The sequence below is a fragment of the Gigantopelta aegis genome, chromosome 7 (genome assembly GCF_016097555.1).
Source record: "Gigantopelta aegis isolate Gae_Host chromosome 7, Gae_host_genome, whole genome shotgun sequence".
Taxonomy (NCBI): Eukaryota; Metazoa; Mollusca; class Gastropoda; order Neomphalida; family Peltospiridae; genus Gigantopelta; species Gigantopelta aegis.
Window position 1 is genome coordinate 16992300 of NC_054705.1, and position 19936 is coordinate 17012235.

The following is a 19936-nucleotide window of genomic DNA, read 5'->3' on the forward strand; positions in this document are numbered from 1 at the left end:
GGTGTTCCTAGCTTTTGTCTAAAACTTACAATATACATGATCAATATTTTTTTATAAAAAAAAACCTGGTGTCCGTAGTACTTGTCTAAAACATACAATATAAATGTACAAGAAATTATAAAATTAAAGGTAATTGGTGTTTCCTGTGTTTATTTAAAATTTACAATGTACATATACATTAAATTAAAGATAATTGGTGTTCCTAGCTTTTGTCTAAAACTTACAATATATATTATCAATATTTTTTTTTTAAACCTGGTGTCCGTAGTAATTGTCTGAAACTTACAATATAAATGTACAAGAAATTATAAAATTAAAGGTAATTGGTGTGTCTTTTATTCATCTAAAATTTACAATGTACATGTACATTAAATTAAAGACAGTTGGTGCCCCTAGCTTCTGTCTAAAACGTTAATATCTATGTAAAATAAATTTAAAATAATTGATGTCCCTAATATATGTCTAAAACTTACAATAAAAAATACCATAAATTGAAAATAGTTGGTGACCCTAGTATTTGCCTAAAACTTACAATATACATGTACAAGAAATTGTATAATCAGGACTTTCTATCTACAGTATACAAGAAATTAAAGATAATTGGTGTCCCATGTATTTATCTAAAACTTACAATATCCATATACAGTAGTTAAAAAATAATTGGTGTTCCTAGCTTTTGTCTAAAACTTACAATATACATGAACAATAAAGTTGTGTTTCCCTAGTAATTGTCTGAAACATACAATATAAATGTACAAGAAATTATAAAATTAAAGGTAATTGGTGTATTTGTGTTTATCTAAAATTTACAATGTACATCAAATTAAAGATAGTTGGTGCCCCTAGCTTCTGTCTAAAACTTACAATATATATGTAAAATAAATTAAAAGTAATTGGTGTCCCTAGTATGTGTCCAAAACTTACAGTAAAGAACCCACCACAAATTAAAGATTAAAAGAATAATTTATATGTGGGATAGGGCTATTCCTCCCGAAGGTACATAATTTGATCGGCAAGCCTCGTCCCTGACATCAAATTGTGTGCCCGAGGGTGGAATAGCCCTATCCCACATAGGGACATGTGAATGATTATTTTTTCTCCCATCCACTAAACGAAAAAAAAATTTTTTTTTTAAACCTGGTGTCCGTAGTAATTGTCTGAAACTTACAATATAAATGTACAAGAAATTATAAAATTAAAGGTAATTGGTGTGTCTTTTATTCATCTAAAATTTACAATGTACATGTACATTAAATTAAAGACAGTTGGTGCCTCTAGCTTCTGTCTAAAACGTACAATATCTATGTAAAATAAATAAAAAATGACTGGTGTCCCTGGTATATGTCTAAAATTTACAGTAAAAAACACACCACAAATTAAAGATAATTGATGTCCCTAATATATGTCTAAAACATACAATAAAAAATACCATAATCAAAAATAGTTCGTGACCCTAATATTTGTCTAAAACTTATAATAAAAAATACCATAAATTAAAAATAGTTGGTGACCCTAATATCTGTACAAGAAATTAAAAATAATTGGTGTTTCTGGTATTTGTCTAAAACTTACAATATCCATGTACAATGTTTTAAAAATAATTGGTGTTCCTAGCTTTTGTCTAAAACTTACAATATACATGAACAATAAAACAAAATTTAAAACGTGGTGTCCCCAGTAATTGTACAACATAAATGTACAAGAAATTATAAAATTAAAGGTAATTGGTGCATCTAGTATTTATCTAAAATTTACAATACACATGTACAATATATTAACGATAATTGGTGACACTAGTATTTGACTAAAACTTACTATAAACATTACCATAAATTAAAGATAATTGGTGTTCCTAATATTTGTTTGAAGCCTACAATATACACGTTAACACATTAAAGATAATTGTGGTTTCTAAACCTACAATATACACGTACAATACATTAAAGATAATTGTGGTTTCTAAGCCTACAATATACACGTACAATAAATTAAAGATAATTGTGGTTTCTAAGCCTACAATATACACGTACAATAAATTAAAGATAATTGTGGTTTCTAAGCCTACAATATACACATTAACACATTAAAGATAATTGTGGTTTCTAAACCTACAATATACACGTTAACACATTAAAGATAATTGTGGTTTCTAAACCTACAATATACACGTTAACACATTAAAGATAATTGTGGTTTCTAAACCTACAATATACACGTTAACACATTAAAGATAATTGTGGTTTCTAAACCTACAATATACACGTACAATAAATTAAAGATAATTGTGGTTTCTAAGCCTACAATATACACGTACAATACATTAAAGATAATTGTGGTTTCTAAGCCTACAATATACACGTTAACACATTAAAGATAATTGTGGTTTCTAAACCTACAATATACACGTTAACACATTAAAGATAATTGTGGTTTCTAAGCCTACAATATACACGTTAACACATTAAAGATAATTGTTTTTTCTAAACCTACAATATACACGTACAATACATTAAAGATAATTGTGGTTTCTAAGCCTACAATATACACGTACAATACATTAAAGATAATTGTGGTTTCTAAACCTACAATATACACGTACAATACATTAAAGATAATTGTGGTTTCTAAGCCTACAATATACACGTTAACACATTAAAGATAATTGTGGTTTCTAAACCTACAATATACACGTACAATACATTAAAGATAATTGTGGTTTCTAAGCCTACAATATACACGTACAATAAATTAAAGATAATTGTGGTTTCTAAGCCTACAATATACACATTAACACATTAAAGATAATTGTGGTTTCTAAACCTACAATATACACGTTAACACATTAAAGATAATTGTGGTTTCTAAACCTACAATATACACGTTAACACATTAAAGATAATTGTGGTTTCTAAACCTACAATATACACGTTAACACATTAAAGATAATTGTGGTTTCTAAACCTACAATATACACGTACAATAAATTAAAGATAATTGTGGTTTCTAAGCCTACACTATACACGTACAATACATTAAAGATAATTGTGGTTTCTAAGCCTACAATATACACGTACAATACATTAAAGATAATTGTGGTTTCTAAGCCTACAATATACACGTACAATACATTAAAGATAATTGGTTTTCCTTTGTGTATCTACTGTATAATATTTGTCTAAAACGTACAATATACATGTACCATAAATTAAGTCAGTTGGTGCTCCTGAACTACTGTACATTTGGCTAAAACATACAATATACATGTACCATAAATTAAGTCAGTTCGTGCTCCTGAACTACTGTACATTTGTCTAAAACTTACAATATACATGCTTAATAAGTTAAAGGTATTTTGTGCTCCTAAACCACTGTACAATTGTCTAAAACTTACAATATACATGCGCAATAAATAAACGTATTATTGTGCATGCTACGATGCATATTGTAAGTTTTAGAGAAATAATATATTGTGGTTTAGGAGCACAAAATTACTTGGCGCTCTTAAACCACTGTATATGATGTCTTTAAAACTTACAATATACATGCGCAATAAATAAACGTATTATTGTGCATGCTACGATGTATATTGTAAGTTTTAGAGAAATAATATATTGTGGTTTAGGAGCACAAAATTACTTGGCGCTCTTAAACCACTGTATATGATGTCTTTAAAACTTACAATATACATGCGCAATAAATTAAAGGTGTATGGTGTTTATAAATCACAATACAACCCCTGCAATTGCCCACGGCAAAAAACATGAAATGTTCTATTTATTATATAAATTTTGGCAATTTACCTTTATTTTTAAAATGCCAGCAGCAAAATAGTTCCGGCTTTCTTATAGTGAAGATAACACTTTCTACAGTGAAAATAACACATTTTAGAATGAAATAGTGATATTTTCACTCTAAAATGTGTTATCGTCACTGAGTGACTGATAACACTTTTATGTCACTGATATTTTAAGATATTTCACTAAATGTTATATAATAAATGATAGTAATAGCCTTTTGTTAGTTAAAATCAAAGTTAGTTGGCAATAGCTATTTGTTATTTATGGTGCTAGGTAAACTTAGATAATTTGATTTTGTTTTCTAAAACTCTCGTATATGGTCTCACCTGGCTTTTGTAATCTCATCTTGCGTAGGTTGTCTTTTCTTCGGCCTGGGTGGGGGATCCGGCAGGGGCGGGGCTGCTGGTAACTGTCGGTGTTCAGACATCGTGAAAGCTAACGCCGATAACGAGTTCAAGTTTCACATCTAAAGAATCACAAATAATAGTGCGGTACTGAGTGAAGAAAACTAGAAAAAGATATGGAAAAAAAGAAGAAAAAAAGAGAAGAATATTAGGAAAAACAGAAGAAAAAAAAGTAGACGAAAAAGAAAAAGAATGAACCAGAAATATAAGAGGTAAAAAGAAAAAGACAGAAGAAGAAGAAGAAGAAGAAAAGAAGAAGAAGAAAAGAACAAGAAATAAGAACAAGAAAAGATTATTATCAAGAAGAGGAAGAAGAAGAACTGACACATATAGAACAAAGTACAAAATATAGACGCAGGAGACGAAAAATAATAAAAATAAACTAGAAATAGAAGAAGAAGAAAAAAAGATTAAGAAGAAAGAAGAGGAACATAAAAAAGTGGAAGAAATGCAAGCAGACGACCAAAAAAAGAAAGAAAAAGAACCAGACAAATAAGAAGTAAATAATAGAGAAAGAAGAAGAAGAAGAAGAAGAGAAAGAGAAAAGAAGAAAAATAACACACACAAAATTATTAAGAATAAAGAAGAGGATTAGAAAAATATAAAAGTGGAAGAAATGCAAGCAGGCGAACAAAAAGAAAAAGAAAGAACCAGAAAAAATCAGATGTAGTCAAAGAAGAAGAAGAAATAACAGACGGATATCAAGAGGAAAATGAAAAAGATTTGGAATAGCAACAATCAGACGAACGATAAAAACAAATAGAAGAAGAAATAGAAAAAAAGTAAGAAACATAAAAACAAAAAAGGTACCAAAAAATGGACCAAGAAGGTGAATGAAAGACAAAACAGGAAATAAAAATTTCACGGAATTAAAAAAATGTCCTGTTACAAATTTGTGTTTTACTCGTAATTGTAATCACAGATGTTCATTCCAATGTGTGTTTGAAGAAGAAGAAGAAGAAGAAGAAGAAGAAGAAGAAGAAGAAGAAGAAGAAGAAGAAGAAAAGGAAGAAGAAGAAAAAGAAATTATATTTCTTTTAAAATGAAATGAAAATTGATAATATTATGATTTAATGAATTTTACGAGTAGATATTTAATTAAAATGCATTCATAGGTGCATCTACAAACCAAGTTTCATTGATTAAACACTTATAGTTTGTGAGAAATGGACGTAAGCGCGAAACATAACATAACGCAAAATGCTGAAGTATTTAACGCTAAAATACAAAAGTATTTTACTAAAAACTATAAATATTTAATTTAGTTCAATCAGTTACTTGATCGTATGAGGCTCAAACCGGTCCCCACGAGTAGTATATCAAAGGCTGTGGTATGTGTTGTCTAGTGTGTGGGGAAAGTGTGTATAAAAGATCCATTACTGCTGATAAAAAATAAAAAAACCCCACAAATGTAGCAGGTTTCCTATAACGATTACGTGTCAGAATTACCAAATGTTGGACATCCAGAAGCCATCAATTATCTTTATTGGTTCCGTTACACAAAACAAATTTCAGGGGCGGGACGTAGCACAGTGGTGCGCGGTCTAGGATCGATCCCCGTCGGTGGGCCCATTGGGCTATTTGTTGTCAAAGGCCGTGGCATGTGCTATCCTGCCTGTTGGGTGGTGCATATAAAACATCCCTTGCTACTAATGAAAAACAAATGTAGCGGGTTTCCTCTCCAAGACTATATATTACCAAATGCTTGACATCCAATAACTGATGACTAATACATCGATGTGCTCTTGTGTTTTTTCAAAACAAATTTTAACTACATTCCCTTTCAAGGGCGGGAAGTAGCCCAGTGGTACAGCGCTCGCTCGATGCGCAGTCGGTTTGGGATCGATCCCCGTCGTTGGGCCCATTGGGCTATTTCTCGCTCCAGCCAGTGCACCACGACTGGTACATCAAAGGCCGTGGTATGTGCTATCCTGTCTATGGAATGGTGCATATAAAAGATCCCTTGCTGCTAATCGAAAAGAGTAGCCCATGAAGTGGCGACAGCGGGTTTCCTCCCTCAATATCTGTGTGGTCCGTAACCATATGTCCGACGCCATATAACCGTAAATAAAATGTGCTGAGTGCGTCGTTAAATAAAACATTTCCTTCCTTCCCTTTCAAGTTAATTTGGTATAGCCTATATTAGGTACTGCTCTATCGGTTTCTAGGAAATCGCTTTTGATGCCATCCAAAGAAAAATAAATCACAGAAGAGCACCACAACCCCTCAGTAGACCCCACCCTCATTTCAAATAATATCATAACCGGCCTCGGTGGCGTCGTGGTTAAGCCATCAGACATAAGGCTGGGACGTCGGTATAGGGGTTCGCAGCCCTGTACCGGCTCCTACCCAGGGCGAGTTTTAAAGACTTGATGGGTAGGTGTAAGGCCACTACACCATCCTCTCTCTCTCTCTCTCTCTCTCTCTCTCTCTCTCTCTCTCTCTCTCTCTCTCTCACTAACAATTAACAACTAACCCACTGTCCTGGACAGACAGACAGCGTGCTTCAACCTTAATTGGATATAAGAACGAAAATAAGTTGAAATGAAATGAAATTAATAATATTATTATCCCTACGCGGCCCGACATAATATGGGATGGTGACTGATCAAAGGTTGCAAATATGGCGGCTACAAGTTTATCGCAGTTCAAACTCTTGATCTGCGTTAAAACTGCTTGAAGGCAGAAAATTTTCAAATAGGTATATAAAACTAAGAATTCTTACTGCCTGCAGGCAAAAACCAGGGACATAACATAACTTTTATGCATATTCTTAACCTGTAGAGTCTCAGCTTCAATGTGGTGCAAAAATTATTAAAATATATTGATTTTTGACAGAGTTTGAGCACAAAATGTTCGGTGATATGTGAGATCATTATTTTGAGATAATGGCCGCCGAAGATAAGGTCCTGAATTTTGGTCACTGGTATCAAAACACCATAGCAACAATATACTTAAAATAAAGGTACACCGTACAGCTCTCAAATTTTGCACACATTAAGTTTAAATCATAAACTATATGAATAAAAAGGTTGTGTAGGTTTAAGGTGGTTAAATACGATAAAATTAAATAATTTAATACATAGTAAAATTTTTTTATTTATTTGGTGATAATCATTTTGCAAATTTATGAGCTATATAAGCTCCAAATTATAAATTAACTTTTAAGCAGTAAAATCCAGTAGATAGTAAATTTCTAAAATAATAAGTCAAACACAATATACAGAGTGAAACTATTATTATTATAACTTTTAGATCATCTGATGGTTTTAACATTCCGATTCCAGAGAAAATCCATAGAAGGTTGTGTGTTTTTTTGTCGGTTTTTTTTTTTTCTCTCGTTTTTTTCCTTTATTTTTTTGGTCTTGTTTTTTTTTTTACTTGAAAATAACTAACGTCATTTTCCTAAAGTCACATCCTGGGTCACCCAGGAACAAATTTTGGTTTCGAATTCCGTCCCCGTCATCGTGATCGTCCACATCCCAGGAATAATCGGAAAATTACATTTGTCCACTCATTAACCAAATTGGCTCCACTTAAATATACATTGTTCAGCTCACTGAAAGCTCTAGCAAGAAGAGCGTCTTTTTTTACTCACTTTAAGATCATCACAAAGTAAAATAACTGATTGGAATGGTACATAAATTCACATTTAAAAATTGCTCTTCGAACTAAAACCGTAGGCGCAGCCATCTTTTTTTTTCTTCCTTTGTGTTTTCCTTCGACGAACCACTGTAAGCTTGAATACTTCGATTACCCAGAAAGCCGCAGTGACCTTGTCAGTGACCAATCAAAAGGCGTATATCACTTAGCTAAGATGTCTGCCTAGTAACAAACTAGTTTGTGTATGGTCAGTTTTCGATTCCTATTGGCTTACAGCTAAGTCATACCCACACGTCACTGAAAGGATGGTGTAGAGGAATTATTTTGGCGCAATTTGATACTAAATATGAAGCTATTCACCAAACGGCTACCGCAATTCAAAGTGATGAAAATGAACAAAGGACAGCCTAACTCGGACCATTGTTTCGATTCTCTGAATAATAACTACAACTACAAATCGTAATAAAAAGTATTTAGACATTATTAAATTAAACGAGGGTAGTTTGAAATGATAACTTAAACATGTAGGTACTGTTTTCTGTCAAAATCGCAATTTTCACCAGGTAGTGTATTTTTTCACTAATTGCCTCATTACGCAAAATCGACAACTGCGACATGCGACTGATTTCGCCAGAGCGGGTCAGGAGCCACAATCCACCGTGCTATAAGAAGAGATATTATTTATCTAGTGTGGAAATGCACACACATATATATATATGTATATTAGGTGTACACACGTATGAACTTCCCGGTTACTAGATATGTGGGCGAGTAGATATCAACTCGGTTGGCTGTTGCGACAATAACCTTTAGTAAACTGAGATGTACTGAACGCTAAAAAAAAAAGCCAGTTTTGTTCGCAGTTTTGAGTAACTAGGACCCTAATCAGTTTAAAATAAATGGGAAAGGAAAGGAATATTTTATTTAACGACGCACTCAACACATTTTATTTACGGTTATATGGCGTCAGACATATGGTTAAGGACCACACAGATATAGAGAGGAAACCCGCTGTCGTCACTACATGGTCTACTCTTTTTCGATTACCAGCAAGGGATTATTTTTAAAGGCACCATCCCACAGACAGGAAAGTACATACCACGGACTTTGTTACACCAGTTGTGTAACTAGCTGAAACGAGAAATAGCCCAAGTAGGCTACCGACGGGGATCGATCCTTAACCGACCGCGCATCAAGCGAGTACTTTACCACTGGGTTACATCCCGTCCCTCCAAACGAACGCAATCTGTTTTAGCCAGCACGTTTGAATCTAAAGTTTGTTTTGTTTAATGACACCACTAGGGCACATTGATTTATTAATTATCTGCTAATCGGCTATTAATGCCAAACATTTGGTAATTTTGACATAGTAGAACGGAAACCTACAACATATTTTTTATTAATACTATAGCAAGGTATCTTTTATATGCACCATCCAACAGGATAGCACATACCAAGGCCGTTGATATACCAGTCGTGGTGTACTGCATGAAACGAGAAATAGCCCAATGGGCCCACCGACGGGGATCGATCCTAGACCGACCACGCATCAGGTGTGCGCTTGACCACTGGGTTACGTACCGCCCCGATAAGAAGCATTTATTTTTCATTTCAATTTATTTCCGTGCTTATATCTAATAACAGTTCAAGCACGCTGTCCTGAGCACACACCTCAGCTATATCAGCTGTCTGTCCAGGACTGGGGGTTAGTTATTAGTTGGTTAGTGATTAGTAAGAGAGAAGAGGATGTAGTGGTCTTACACCTACCCACTGAGTCGTTAAAACTCGCTCTGGGTGGGAGCAGATACCTGGATGCGAACCATGTACCTACTAATCTTATGTCCGAAGGTTTAACCAAAGAAAGAAAAAGAAAGACATGTTTTATTTAACGACGCACTCAACACATTTTATTTACGGTTATATGGCGTCAAACATATGGTTAAGGACCACACAGATATTGAGAGGAAACCCGCTGTCGCCACTTCATGGGCTACTCTTTCCGATTAGCAGCAAGGGATCTTTTATATGCACCATCCCACAGACAGGGTAGTACATACCACGGTCTTTGATATACCAGTCATGGTGGATTGGCTGGAACGAGAAATAGCCCAATGGGCCCACCGACGGGGATCGATCCCACACCGACCGCGCATCGAGCGAACGCTGTACCACTGGGCTATGTCCCTCTCCGAAGGCTTAACCACGACATCACCGAGGCCGAAAAGAAGCTAGTCTAATGTTCAGCCTTTTGCACAGCTAAGCAACATGTGCACCCAGCCGTGTCCATGTCATGTCATGTCATAGGGTTTTACGTGCACATTCAGAACAAGCTGTTGTAGCGCACGCCGTCCATGACAGGAAAGGTGGGAGGAGGGGAGAGGAGGGACCGCCTGCACTGGCAGGTGCAAGGGAGCACCAGCAGCCCGATCAAATCGGTAGCAGGCCGTGTCCAGTTATTATGTTTCTTATATATTGAGTGCACTTCAAAAAACCAGAATCCAACAGTGTCGGCCCAGGATGTAGAAAATCCTATATTGGGCAGTATCTTCATTGCTGTATGAGCCCTGTTTTCTTTAGCAACGAAATGAGGAAGCGTGTTTGCATAGGATTACAAAAACGGGTGCCCCATACACCTATGTTACTTGTTTTTGTTTATTTGTTTTCTTTTGTTGTTTGTTTTGTTTATTTGTTTTATTTTGTTGTTTGTTTTGTTTTGGGTGATTTCAGGATTACCGTTCGGGGTTTCATTTGTGCTTGTGCGTGTTCTATTTTCCTTTGTTGTTATTTCATTTCATTTGCTCGTGTTAGGCTCTATTATTTCTAACTGTAACTAAGACCTTTTTGAATGCGAAATGTCGGTGTTTAACAGATCAGTTACCATATATAGTGTTCTATATATATCTCATCTGTCATGGGACACATGTTCGAACAACCGCTGCACATAGGAGCAACCTTACTCAATGTTATGAGGAAGGAAGGAAGGAAATGTCTATTTAACGACGCACTCAACACATTTCATTTAAGGTTATATGGCGTCAGACATAATATGGTTAAGGACCACATAGATATTGAGAGAGGAAACCCGCTGTCGCCACTTCATGGGCTACTCTTTTTGATTAGCAGCAAGGGATCTTTTACATCTGCACATAGGAGCAACCTTACTCAAAGTTATGAGGAAGGAAGGAAGGAAATGTCTTATTTAACGACGCACTCAACACATTTCATTTACGGTTATATGGCGTCGGACATGTGGTGAAGGAACACACAAAAATTGTGAGAAGAAACCCGCTGTCGCCACTTCATGGGTTACTCTTTTTCGATTAGCAGCAACGGATCTTTTATATGCACCATCCCATAGAAAGGATAGCACATACCACGGCCGTTGATGTACCAGTCGTGGTGCACTGGCTGGAGCGAGAAATAGCCCAATGGGTCCACTGACAGGGATCGATCCCAAACCGACCGCGCATCAAGCGGTTATGAGGAGGATGCAAGTGAAGAGGCTGAATACATGGCACGTATGTCATGAAAGATCTACTGTGTTAGGTCATTGATCATTGGGTGGTGTATTTTCAAACTAAAGTACTTTTTACTGGATGTAGCAATCCGTCTGTCCTTATTGGAATCCGAGCGGGACGTAGCTCAGTGGTAAAGCGCTCGCTCGATGCGCGGTCGGTCTGGGATCGATCCCCGTCGGTGGGCCCATTGCGCTATATCTCGTTCTAGCCAGTGCATCACGACTGGTACATCAAAGGCCGTGGTATGTGCTACCCTGTCTGTGGGATGGTGCATACAAAAGATCCCTTGCTGCTAATCGAAAAGAGTAGCCCATGAAGTGGCGACAGCGGGTTTCCTCTCTCAATATCTGTGTGGTCCTTAATCATATGTCTAACGCCATATAACCGTAAATAAACTGTGCTGAGTGCGTCGTTAAATAAAACATTTCTTTCTTTCTTTCTTTCTTTCTTGGAATCCTGTTAATATATGGCTACTAAGATCATTTGGTGATGGTTGGCCATTTGTAGGTGTAGTCGAACCATACTAGCAATTCATTCATTTTAACATATTTTCGTGCCTATATCCAATCAAGGTTCAAGCACGCTGTCATGGGAACACACACCTCAGCTATCTGGACTGTCTGTCCAGGACAGTGGGTTAGTTACTGGTTAGTGAGAGGGAAGAGGGTGTAGTGGCCGTACGCCTACCCATTGAGCCCTTAACAACTCGCTCTGGGTTGGAGCCGGTACTGGGCTGCGAACCCTGTACCTACCAGCCTGTAGTCCGATGGCTTAACCACTGCGCCACCGAGGCCTGTTTTAATGCCATTTCTTATCTGACAATAATTTGCTCCTTTTCACGTTTACTCATAACAATAAACTGGCATGTTAGTGATAGAACAGAAGTTACTCCAGTGGTGACGGGTTTCTTCTTGTAGCGTTTCAGAGAAGAACCCAAGAACCCAGGGGATCCCCCCCCCAAAAAAAAAAAAAAAAAAAAAAAAAAAAAAAAAAATAAATAAATAAATAAAATCTAGTGCCTTTTTTGTGTTTTAATTTTCTTTTTTCCATTGACATACCATTTTGACGAGTTGGTCTGTGTAACCTTTTGCTATTAGTCCCCACCCCCACAAAATGATTAATCTAAATCCGGCCCTGCGTCTGTGAACACTAATCGGTAACATATACCCATCATGTTGTAAGTGAACTCCCAGGTAATAAAACCAACGATTATCAGCATAATACAATCAGTGGCGGATCCAGGAAATCCATGGGGTGGGGGGGCAGTGGCGTGAGGTGGAATGCCAAGGGAAGTTTGGGGGAGGGGAATCGTAAAAAAAAAAAAATATATATATAATAAAATTATAACTATCGCAAAATCACCCCCCCCCCCCCCGATCCGCCTCTGACAATGTACAACAAAATAATAAATATATACAGGATATGTACAGGATTATGGTGAAGAGTGATTTAGTAAATAATAATAATATTAATAATGATAATAATTAATTAATTAATTAAGGTTATATTGACTTATATTATTTAACGCATAAAAGTCATCATTAAGTATACCCGACACCTACACTAGATGATAATGAGACTAAGGAATAAAGTAAAATACCAGGATGCATCTTAATTACAGCGCTGACCATGGATGCCACCAAATGATGTCATTGTATTGCATGCCGCATATTCGACTTGTGTTTCCCCTGTATGTCTCATAGCCCTGTAGTATAACCTAAACCTATAATGAAACAGGCGCGTAGGACGGATTTTCAAAGTGTGTGTGTGGGGGGGGGGGGGGGGGGGGTGCTAATTTTTATGGTTGTATAAAATGTGTTATGCGAAACCGCGAGCGCTGCCCCAGAAGATTTTTTTTTTTACAAATATTAACCCCCTTCATAGCGATTCTGGCGTGTTTTCGGCTTATTACCTGAGACATGTAGGCCCGATTTCTCGTCGCCGGTTTAAACCTCATTTGCGGTTTAAACTCGGTTCAAACTTGGCTCATCTAAAATTCTCATTTCTCGTTGCAAATCAAATTTGAATCTTGGATCAAAATCTTCTTAAACCATGTTCAAAGTAAACCTCCAAATCGGGCGTTTAAGGTCTTGATCCATGGAAATATGGCCGACTTAGATATCAACGATCTTGAAATATTGCAATAAAATCGCCATATCGTGAAACGTACCGCGTGTTGTTAATGTACAGTCTGGCCCATTTTACGCATACAGTGAATATGAATTCCTGCAACGATTCCATTTATCAAATTATGCTCCGCATAAAATTATAACTTATAAACAGTGGCCATAACATTACAGTCATGCAGCAAATACTATTGACATTGAGGTTTCTTGCAACAGGTTCATTTCAGATAGTCCATACAGTTTGACTATTGCAGCATCACATACATGTAGATAATACGTATAATTTCCATCTGGTGATGAGGTAGATCGTACCAAACAAGATATTTTCACATATAGTGAATTCACAGGGGTTGTAGCTGCAATACAATACACACGTACCATTTTCATTCGGTGTGACATCATCATCAAAGTTATTGGGTAGAGGATATATACATTTTTCCAGCAGGCCTTTAATTGTTTGGGATGGCGGGAGCAGCCGTTTGAAAAAATTTCCTCGTGGTGTTCGGTCGTTCTAGGATAGATCCCCATCGGTCATGTCATGTTATAGGGTTTTACGTGCACATTCAGAACAAGCTGTTGTAGCGCAAGCCGGCTCCTCCGTCCATGACAGGAAAGGTGGGGGGAGGGGAAGAGGAGGGACCACCTGCACTGGCAGATGCAAGCGAGCACCAGCAGCCCGATCAAATCGGTAGCAGGCGGGTGGGGGTGGTGGTGGTGCTATGGAATTTGAATGGAGCAGTTAAATGCCAAAGAGAAAAGGGTGCGCAATTTTCATTGAGGGAAAGGTAAATGGCCGAGCTAATATAGGTTTTGATATTAGTGAATCGAGAGTAGCTCGTTAATTTTAGACCTTTAAGATGCTCTGGTGTCTCCCTAGGTTGCCCATAGGGCCCTTATAAAGGGTCTGTCCGCTTCTGGTCGAGGTATCACCAAGTACCAAGTTATTACCAGCAGCAAGTATTTGGGGATTGGGTGGGGGAGGCTGATATTCTTTTGTTCAGCTTCCCCCGAGTGCATTGCAATTGTGTACTCGGAACCGATAATCTTTTGTCCGGTTCCTTATTAGAGCACGTGCTGGGCCATTAAATGGGGGGCGGATGCATTGTTATCATTAGTCAATGCATCCTGTGTACTGTTGCGGTGAGCGTGTAGTCTGTATGTGAATCCTAGTTTGGTGTTAAGGTTGTACTTACTGTCTTACGTCCCTATTCTAATGAATTCAACGGTCATCATGACCACCCATCCCCTTCCGTCCTTGTGTAGCATTGAACACAATGGCGGAGGGGGAGTTAGACTAGTCTAGCTATCTAATATGAAGGGCGAGCCCTTATAGTGTAGGTATTGGTTAAAAAGCCTAGTGCTTGACATACTTAACTTTATTACCAATGTATAAAAACCTAGCCGTAATGCCACAGGCAATACATCTGTGGGCCATTTGGGCTATTTAGTGTTCTAGCCAGTGCACCACAACTGGTATATCAAAGGCCGTGGTACGGGCTATCGTGTCTGTGGGGTAGTGCATATAAAATATAACTACTAATGGTAAAATGTAGCGGGTTTCCTCTCTAAGACTACATGTTAAAATTACCAAATATTTGACTTCCAGTATATTACCAGTATTTTTACAGACTCACTTTCATGTCTCTAAGCTATACAAAATATGAAGCTGGAACATTCCTTAATTGAGATGTTGATACGAAGGTGCGGGTTTTTATTTTTTATTACACTGATCTTAAACATGATATTAACCAATATATTTTGTTCAACTTGGCAAGATGATTGGAACGTTGCGGTTGCAAACAAGCTTAATTCTGTCAACCCAGTCCTGAGAGAGTGGCTGTCCTCCTGTGGACGGTGGAGAAAGAATGAAATAATCTTGTGACACATTCACTGACCATTTTTTGGTGGAGTGTAATCATGTTTAACAGATGCGAAAAGACGTATTTGGGAGACACAGTGTGATGGAATCATTTCGATTTCACCCACATCTTATTTTAAAAAAATTACATATTGACTTTTATTTAAAATTTCATATATTTATCTGTCATATTCATATACACCACATTTTAACATACTTTTGATATTTATACTTTGCACAGCTCTTTACACTGTTTTAAATTTTATATTGTTGTTGATCATCAATTCATACTTTTTTTTTACAATTGTTTGACACCCAATAGCCGATGTTTTTTGTGTCGTATCATTCATCCATTCCAAAAGCTCTAGTGATCTAGTGATGTCGTTAAACAAATACACTTAACTTTCACTGTTTGGTTGTTCGGTTGTGGGTGTTTTTTGTCAGCGTTATATTTATTGATTATTGACGACCATACATTTTCTTAATCCCTTTTGCTTCTGCCATCTGTTTTCTGTTTATCCTCGACTATATCCCGATGTTCATTAATTAAAGCAATCAGTATTTCCCGTTCATAAGAACTGTAATTGTTACAATGTTTTGCCATAACCTGATAGAAAGAAGAAACAATAAAGGGGTACATGAAATGTACGCAACATGGAACAGCCAGGTTTTGCTGAGCGAGAGATAATGAATTCGCACGTGAAATGGGATCTTTAATGATCGGTGGTTTTTATTGAACTAGGTTTGAGTGATCGTGAGCGTGGGTTGAAACCTTGCATATTTGAGCGGTCGACGAGAAATCGGTACTTAAAGTCCCGAAATAAAAACTAGCGGGAAAAGTGGGGGGCCTGTTAAATGAGAATGCTCTTCCTTGCATGGGTACTGGAGTCCTGTGAACGGACTAGAGTATTGCTAGACTCGTGCTCGAGTACCCGAGTACTCGTGGAGACCAGATTTAACACACTACATGTAGGAGTATTGCTAGACTCGTGCTCGAGTACCCGAGTACTCGTGGAGACCAGATTTAACACACTACATGTAGGAGTATTTACCGTGCTACTTAACGAACCCTCAGTCCTCTGAAATTCCGAAATTAATAGTCTAAGCTCCAGATTCTGTAGGAGGTCAAAAACAACTTTACCCTACACCATTTGGCCCCCATCTACACCATCTGTCAGCTCCCCCTAAATTTCAGTTAGCTACCCACCCCCAATGTCTACTTGCTTCCGACGTGCCTGCTCTATATGTAAGGTCAGCACTAAGGTTCGTTTATTGCTAGAAATATTATAGTCCGAGCTCCAAAGCCAGAAAAATTATTTTACCCTACACCACTTGGCCCCCTTAATTTCTGGGTAGTTTATGATGCGTATACCATTGCTCTTTGGAAATCAGGACGCTGCACCAAAATTTAACTCTGCGAAGAATTTCATTTTCGGTCTAATCCAAGATGGCTGCTAAAATAATCAAATTCTATGAATATTATATTTTTTTGTCTCACGCCACTAATAATGATCCAGTTGTAGTAAAAATAGCCCTAAACGAGTATGTTTAACATATTCCCCAAATAAAATAATAAAAGATGAAGAACATGGCGGAAATTTATTTTATATAAATTAATAATGGACACAACACCAGAAATTATGCATTTTTTTCATAGTTCCTTTGTCAATATTAAATAAAATTTACATTATACAAATAATGATTGTTCCTCACACAATAATGACTTTGTTTTACTATTACATAGCTTTTAGGATTTCCTGGTCAAAATCTAGGTTGGCATTGTCAGATTAAAGAAGTAATGTCATATTGCCCGGAAGAATGATGTGGGTGGGAGGTGGGGGTCAGTCAGTACCACACCCCCCCCCCCCCCCCCCACACACACACACACAAACTTGAGGACTATACTATTTACCTGTTTGTTTCTTACTTTAATATAATACACTGACGTTGCCGGGGGGATTGTGGGGGGGGGGGGGGACATGGGTGCAATAAATACAAAATAGTGTCCTATTTATTTTCAAAGCCATTTTGTCTCGCTGGTGAAGGTCATATATTAATATGCCTTGGTCTTTTCAAATTACATATATTTTATTGTTTTTTGAGGCGAAGGATATGGCGGGGGTGGGGAGATTTAGCCCAATCAGTTACGTGATCGTACGATGCCCAACCGGTCCCCACGAATAGTATATCAAAGGCCGTGGTATGTGCTATCTGGTGTATGTGGAAAGTGTGTATAAAAGATCCGTTACTGCTGATATATATATATATATATATATATATATATATATATATATATATATATATATATATATAAAATGTAGCAGATTACGTGTCAGAATTACCAAATGTTTGACATCCAATAGCCATCAATTATCTCTATTGGTGCCGTTACACAAAACAAATTTTAGGGGCGGGACGTAACACAGTGGTGCGCGGTCTAGGATCGATCCCCGTCGGTGGGCCCATTGGAATATTTCTTGTTCCAGCCAGTACACCACGACTGATAAAGGCCGTGGCATGTGCTATCCTGTCTGTGGGGTGGTGCATATAAAAGATCCCTTGCTACTAATGAAAAGAGTAGCCCATTAAGTGGCAACAGCAGGTTTTCTCTCTCAATATCTGCATGGTCCTTAACCATATGTTCGACGCCATATAAAGCGGGTTTCCTGTCTAAGACTATATGTCAGAATTACCAAATGCTTGACATCCAATAACCGATGATTGATTAACACATCGATGTGCTCTTGTGGTTTGATTAAACCAAACAATTTTTTTTCCAAAACAAATTTTAACTGCATTCCCTTTCAAGCTAGGGGTGGGACGTAGCCCAGTGGTAAAGCGCTCGCTCGATGCGCGGTCGGTCTGGGATCGATCCCCGTCGGTGGGCCCATTTCTTGCTCCAGCCAGTGCACCACGACTGGTACATCAAAGGCCGTGGTATGTGCTATTCTGCCTATGGGATGGTGCATATAAAAGATCCCTTGCTGCTAATCGAAAAGAATAGCCCATGAAATGGAGACAGCGGGTTTCCTCCCTTAATATCTGTGTGGTCCTTAACCATATGTCCGACGACATATAACTTTAAATAAAATGTAATGAGTGCATCGTTAAATAAAACATTTCCTTCCTTCCCTTTCAAGTTAATTTGGTATAGGTACTGCTCTATCGGTTTCTAGGAAATCGCTTTTAATGCCATCCAAAGAAAAATATATCACAAACGAGCACCATAGCCCCTCAATAGACCCCACCCTCATTTCCAATAATATCATAACCGGCCTCGGTGGCGTCGGGGTTAAGCCATAGAACATAAGGTTGGTAGGTACAGGGTTCGCAGCCCGGTACCGGCTCCCACCCAGAGCGTGTTTTAACGACTCGGTGGGTAGGTGTAAAGCCACTACATCCTCTCCTCTCTCTCTCTCTCTCTCTCTCTCTCTCTCTCTCTCTCTCTCTCTCTCTCTCTCTCTCTCTCTCTCTCTCTCTCTCTCTCTCTCTCTCTCTCTAACCATTAACAACTAACCCACTGTCCTGGACAGACAGCCCAGATAGCTGAGGTGTTTGTCCAGGACAGTGTGCTTAAACCTTAATTGGATATAAGCACGAAAATAAGTTGAAATGAAATGAATAACACTGTCACCCTACGCGGCCTGACATAATATGGGATGGCGATTGATCAAAGGTTGCAAATATGGCGGCTACAAGTTTATCGCAGTTCAAACTGCTAGAAGGCGGAGAATGTTCAAACAGGTATATAAAACTAAGAATTCTTACTGTCTGCAGGCAGAAACCTGGGAAATATAGGAGCCACAATCCATCGTGCTGTAAGAAGAGATATTATTTATCTAGTGTGAAAATGCACATTTATATATATATATATATTTATAAATTAGGTGTACACGTATGAACTTCCCGGTTACTAGATACAGGGGCGCGTAGATATCAACTCGGTTGGCTGTTGCCACAATAGCCTGGTGTAAACCGTAATGTACTAAACGCCGAAAAGGAAATACCAATCCTGTTCGTAATTTTGAGCGACTAGGACCGTATCCAGTTTAAATTTAACGGGGTGACCGTACAAAGAGAATCGGGACACAGTACTTGCAATATGCTGGGGTGGGGTCGAGTCTGGTGGAGGGGGGGGGGGGGGTCCTTTTTTATTTAATTTTTTTAACTTGCTTTTCTTTTTCGTTTTTGTCTTTTGTGTGTGTGTGTGTGTGTGTGTGTGTGTGTGTGTGTGTGTGTGTGTTTGGTATTTTTAGTTTGTTGTGGGGAGGGGGGGGGGGGATTACGAGGGGTTTTTTTAGGGGTCTGGTATTCAAATATGATACATTTAAACTAAAAAGGAACGTTTTCTTCTGGGAGAGTGTATTTTGGGGTTGTCTGTTGTGCGGGGCCATGTGGGGTTTTTTCAATGTTCTGGTATTCATTTAAACTAAAACGGAAACTTTTTTCCGTATTTCTCGGGGTTGGTGCCACTGCACCCCTTGTTTCCCGTGTAGTTACGGCCTGCTGACCAGTGTGAGTTAATTTTGAAGGGGCAATAAATTAAAATACATCTAACGAGTTGAAGGTTTCTTGGCCTGGATTCATAAATGACAAAAGTCCGAGTCAGGTGTGGTTTATATAAACAGTT

The 19936-nt window shown here is 37.7% G+C and overlaps 1 protein-coding gene across 2 annotated transcripts in view; it reads right to left on the bottom strand.

Moving 5' to 3' along the window:
* The window catches only part of LOC121377762, a 36870-nt gene that overhangs the window by 12813 nt on the left and 4121 nt on the right, over nucleotides 1-19936 (bottom strand). The window contains exons 2-3 of one of the 2 annotated variants that reach the window (XM_041505853.1): nucleotides 19075-19122; nucleotides 4124-4263 (exon numbers count right to left, since the gene is read on the bottom strand). In XM_041505853.1, the coding sequence (XP_041361787.1) occupies nucleotides 4124-4224 (101 nt within the window). In that variant the 5' untranslated portion in view covers nucleotides 4225-4263; nucleotides 19075-19122. The remainder of the gene's footprint in view (nucleotides 1-4123; nucleotides 4264-19074; nucleotides 19123-19936) is intronic. The other variant, XM_041505854.1, reaches the window with a different exon arrangement.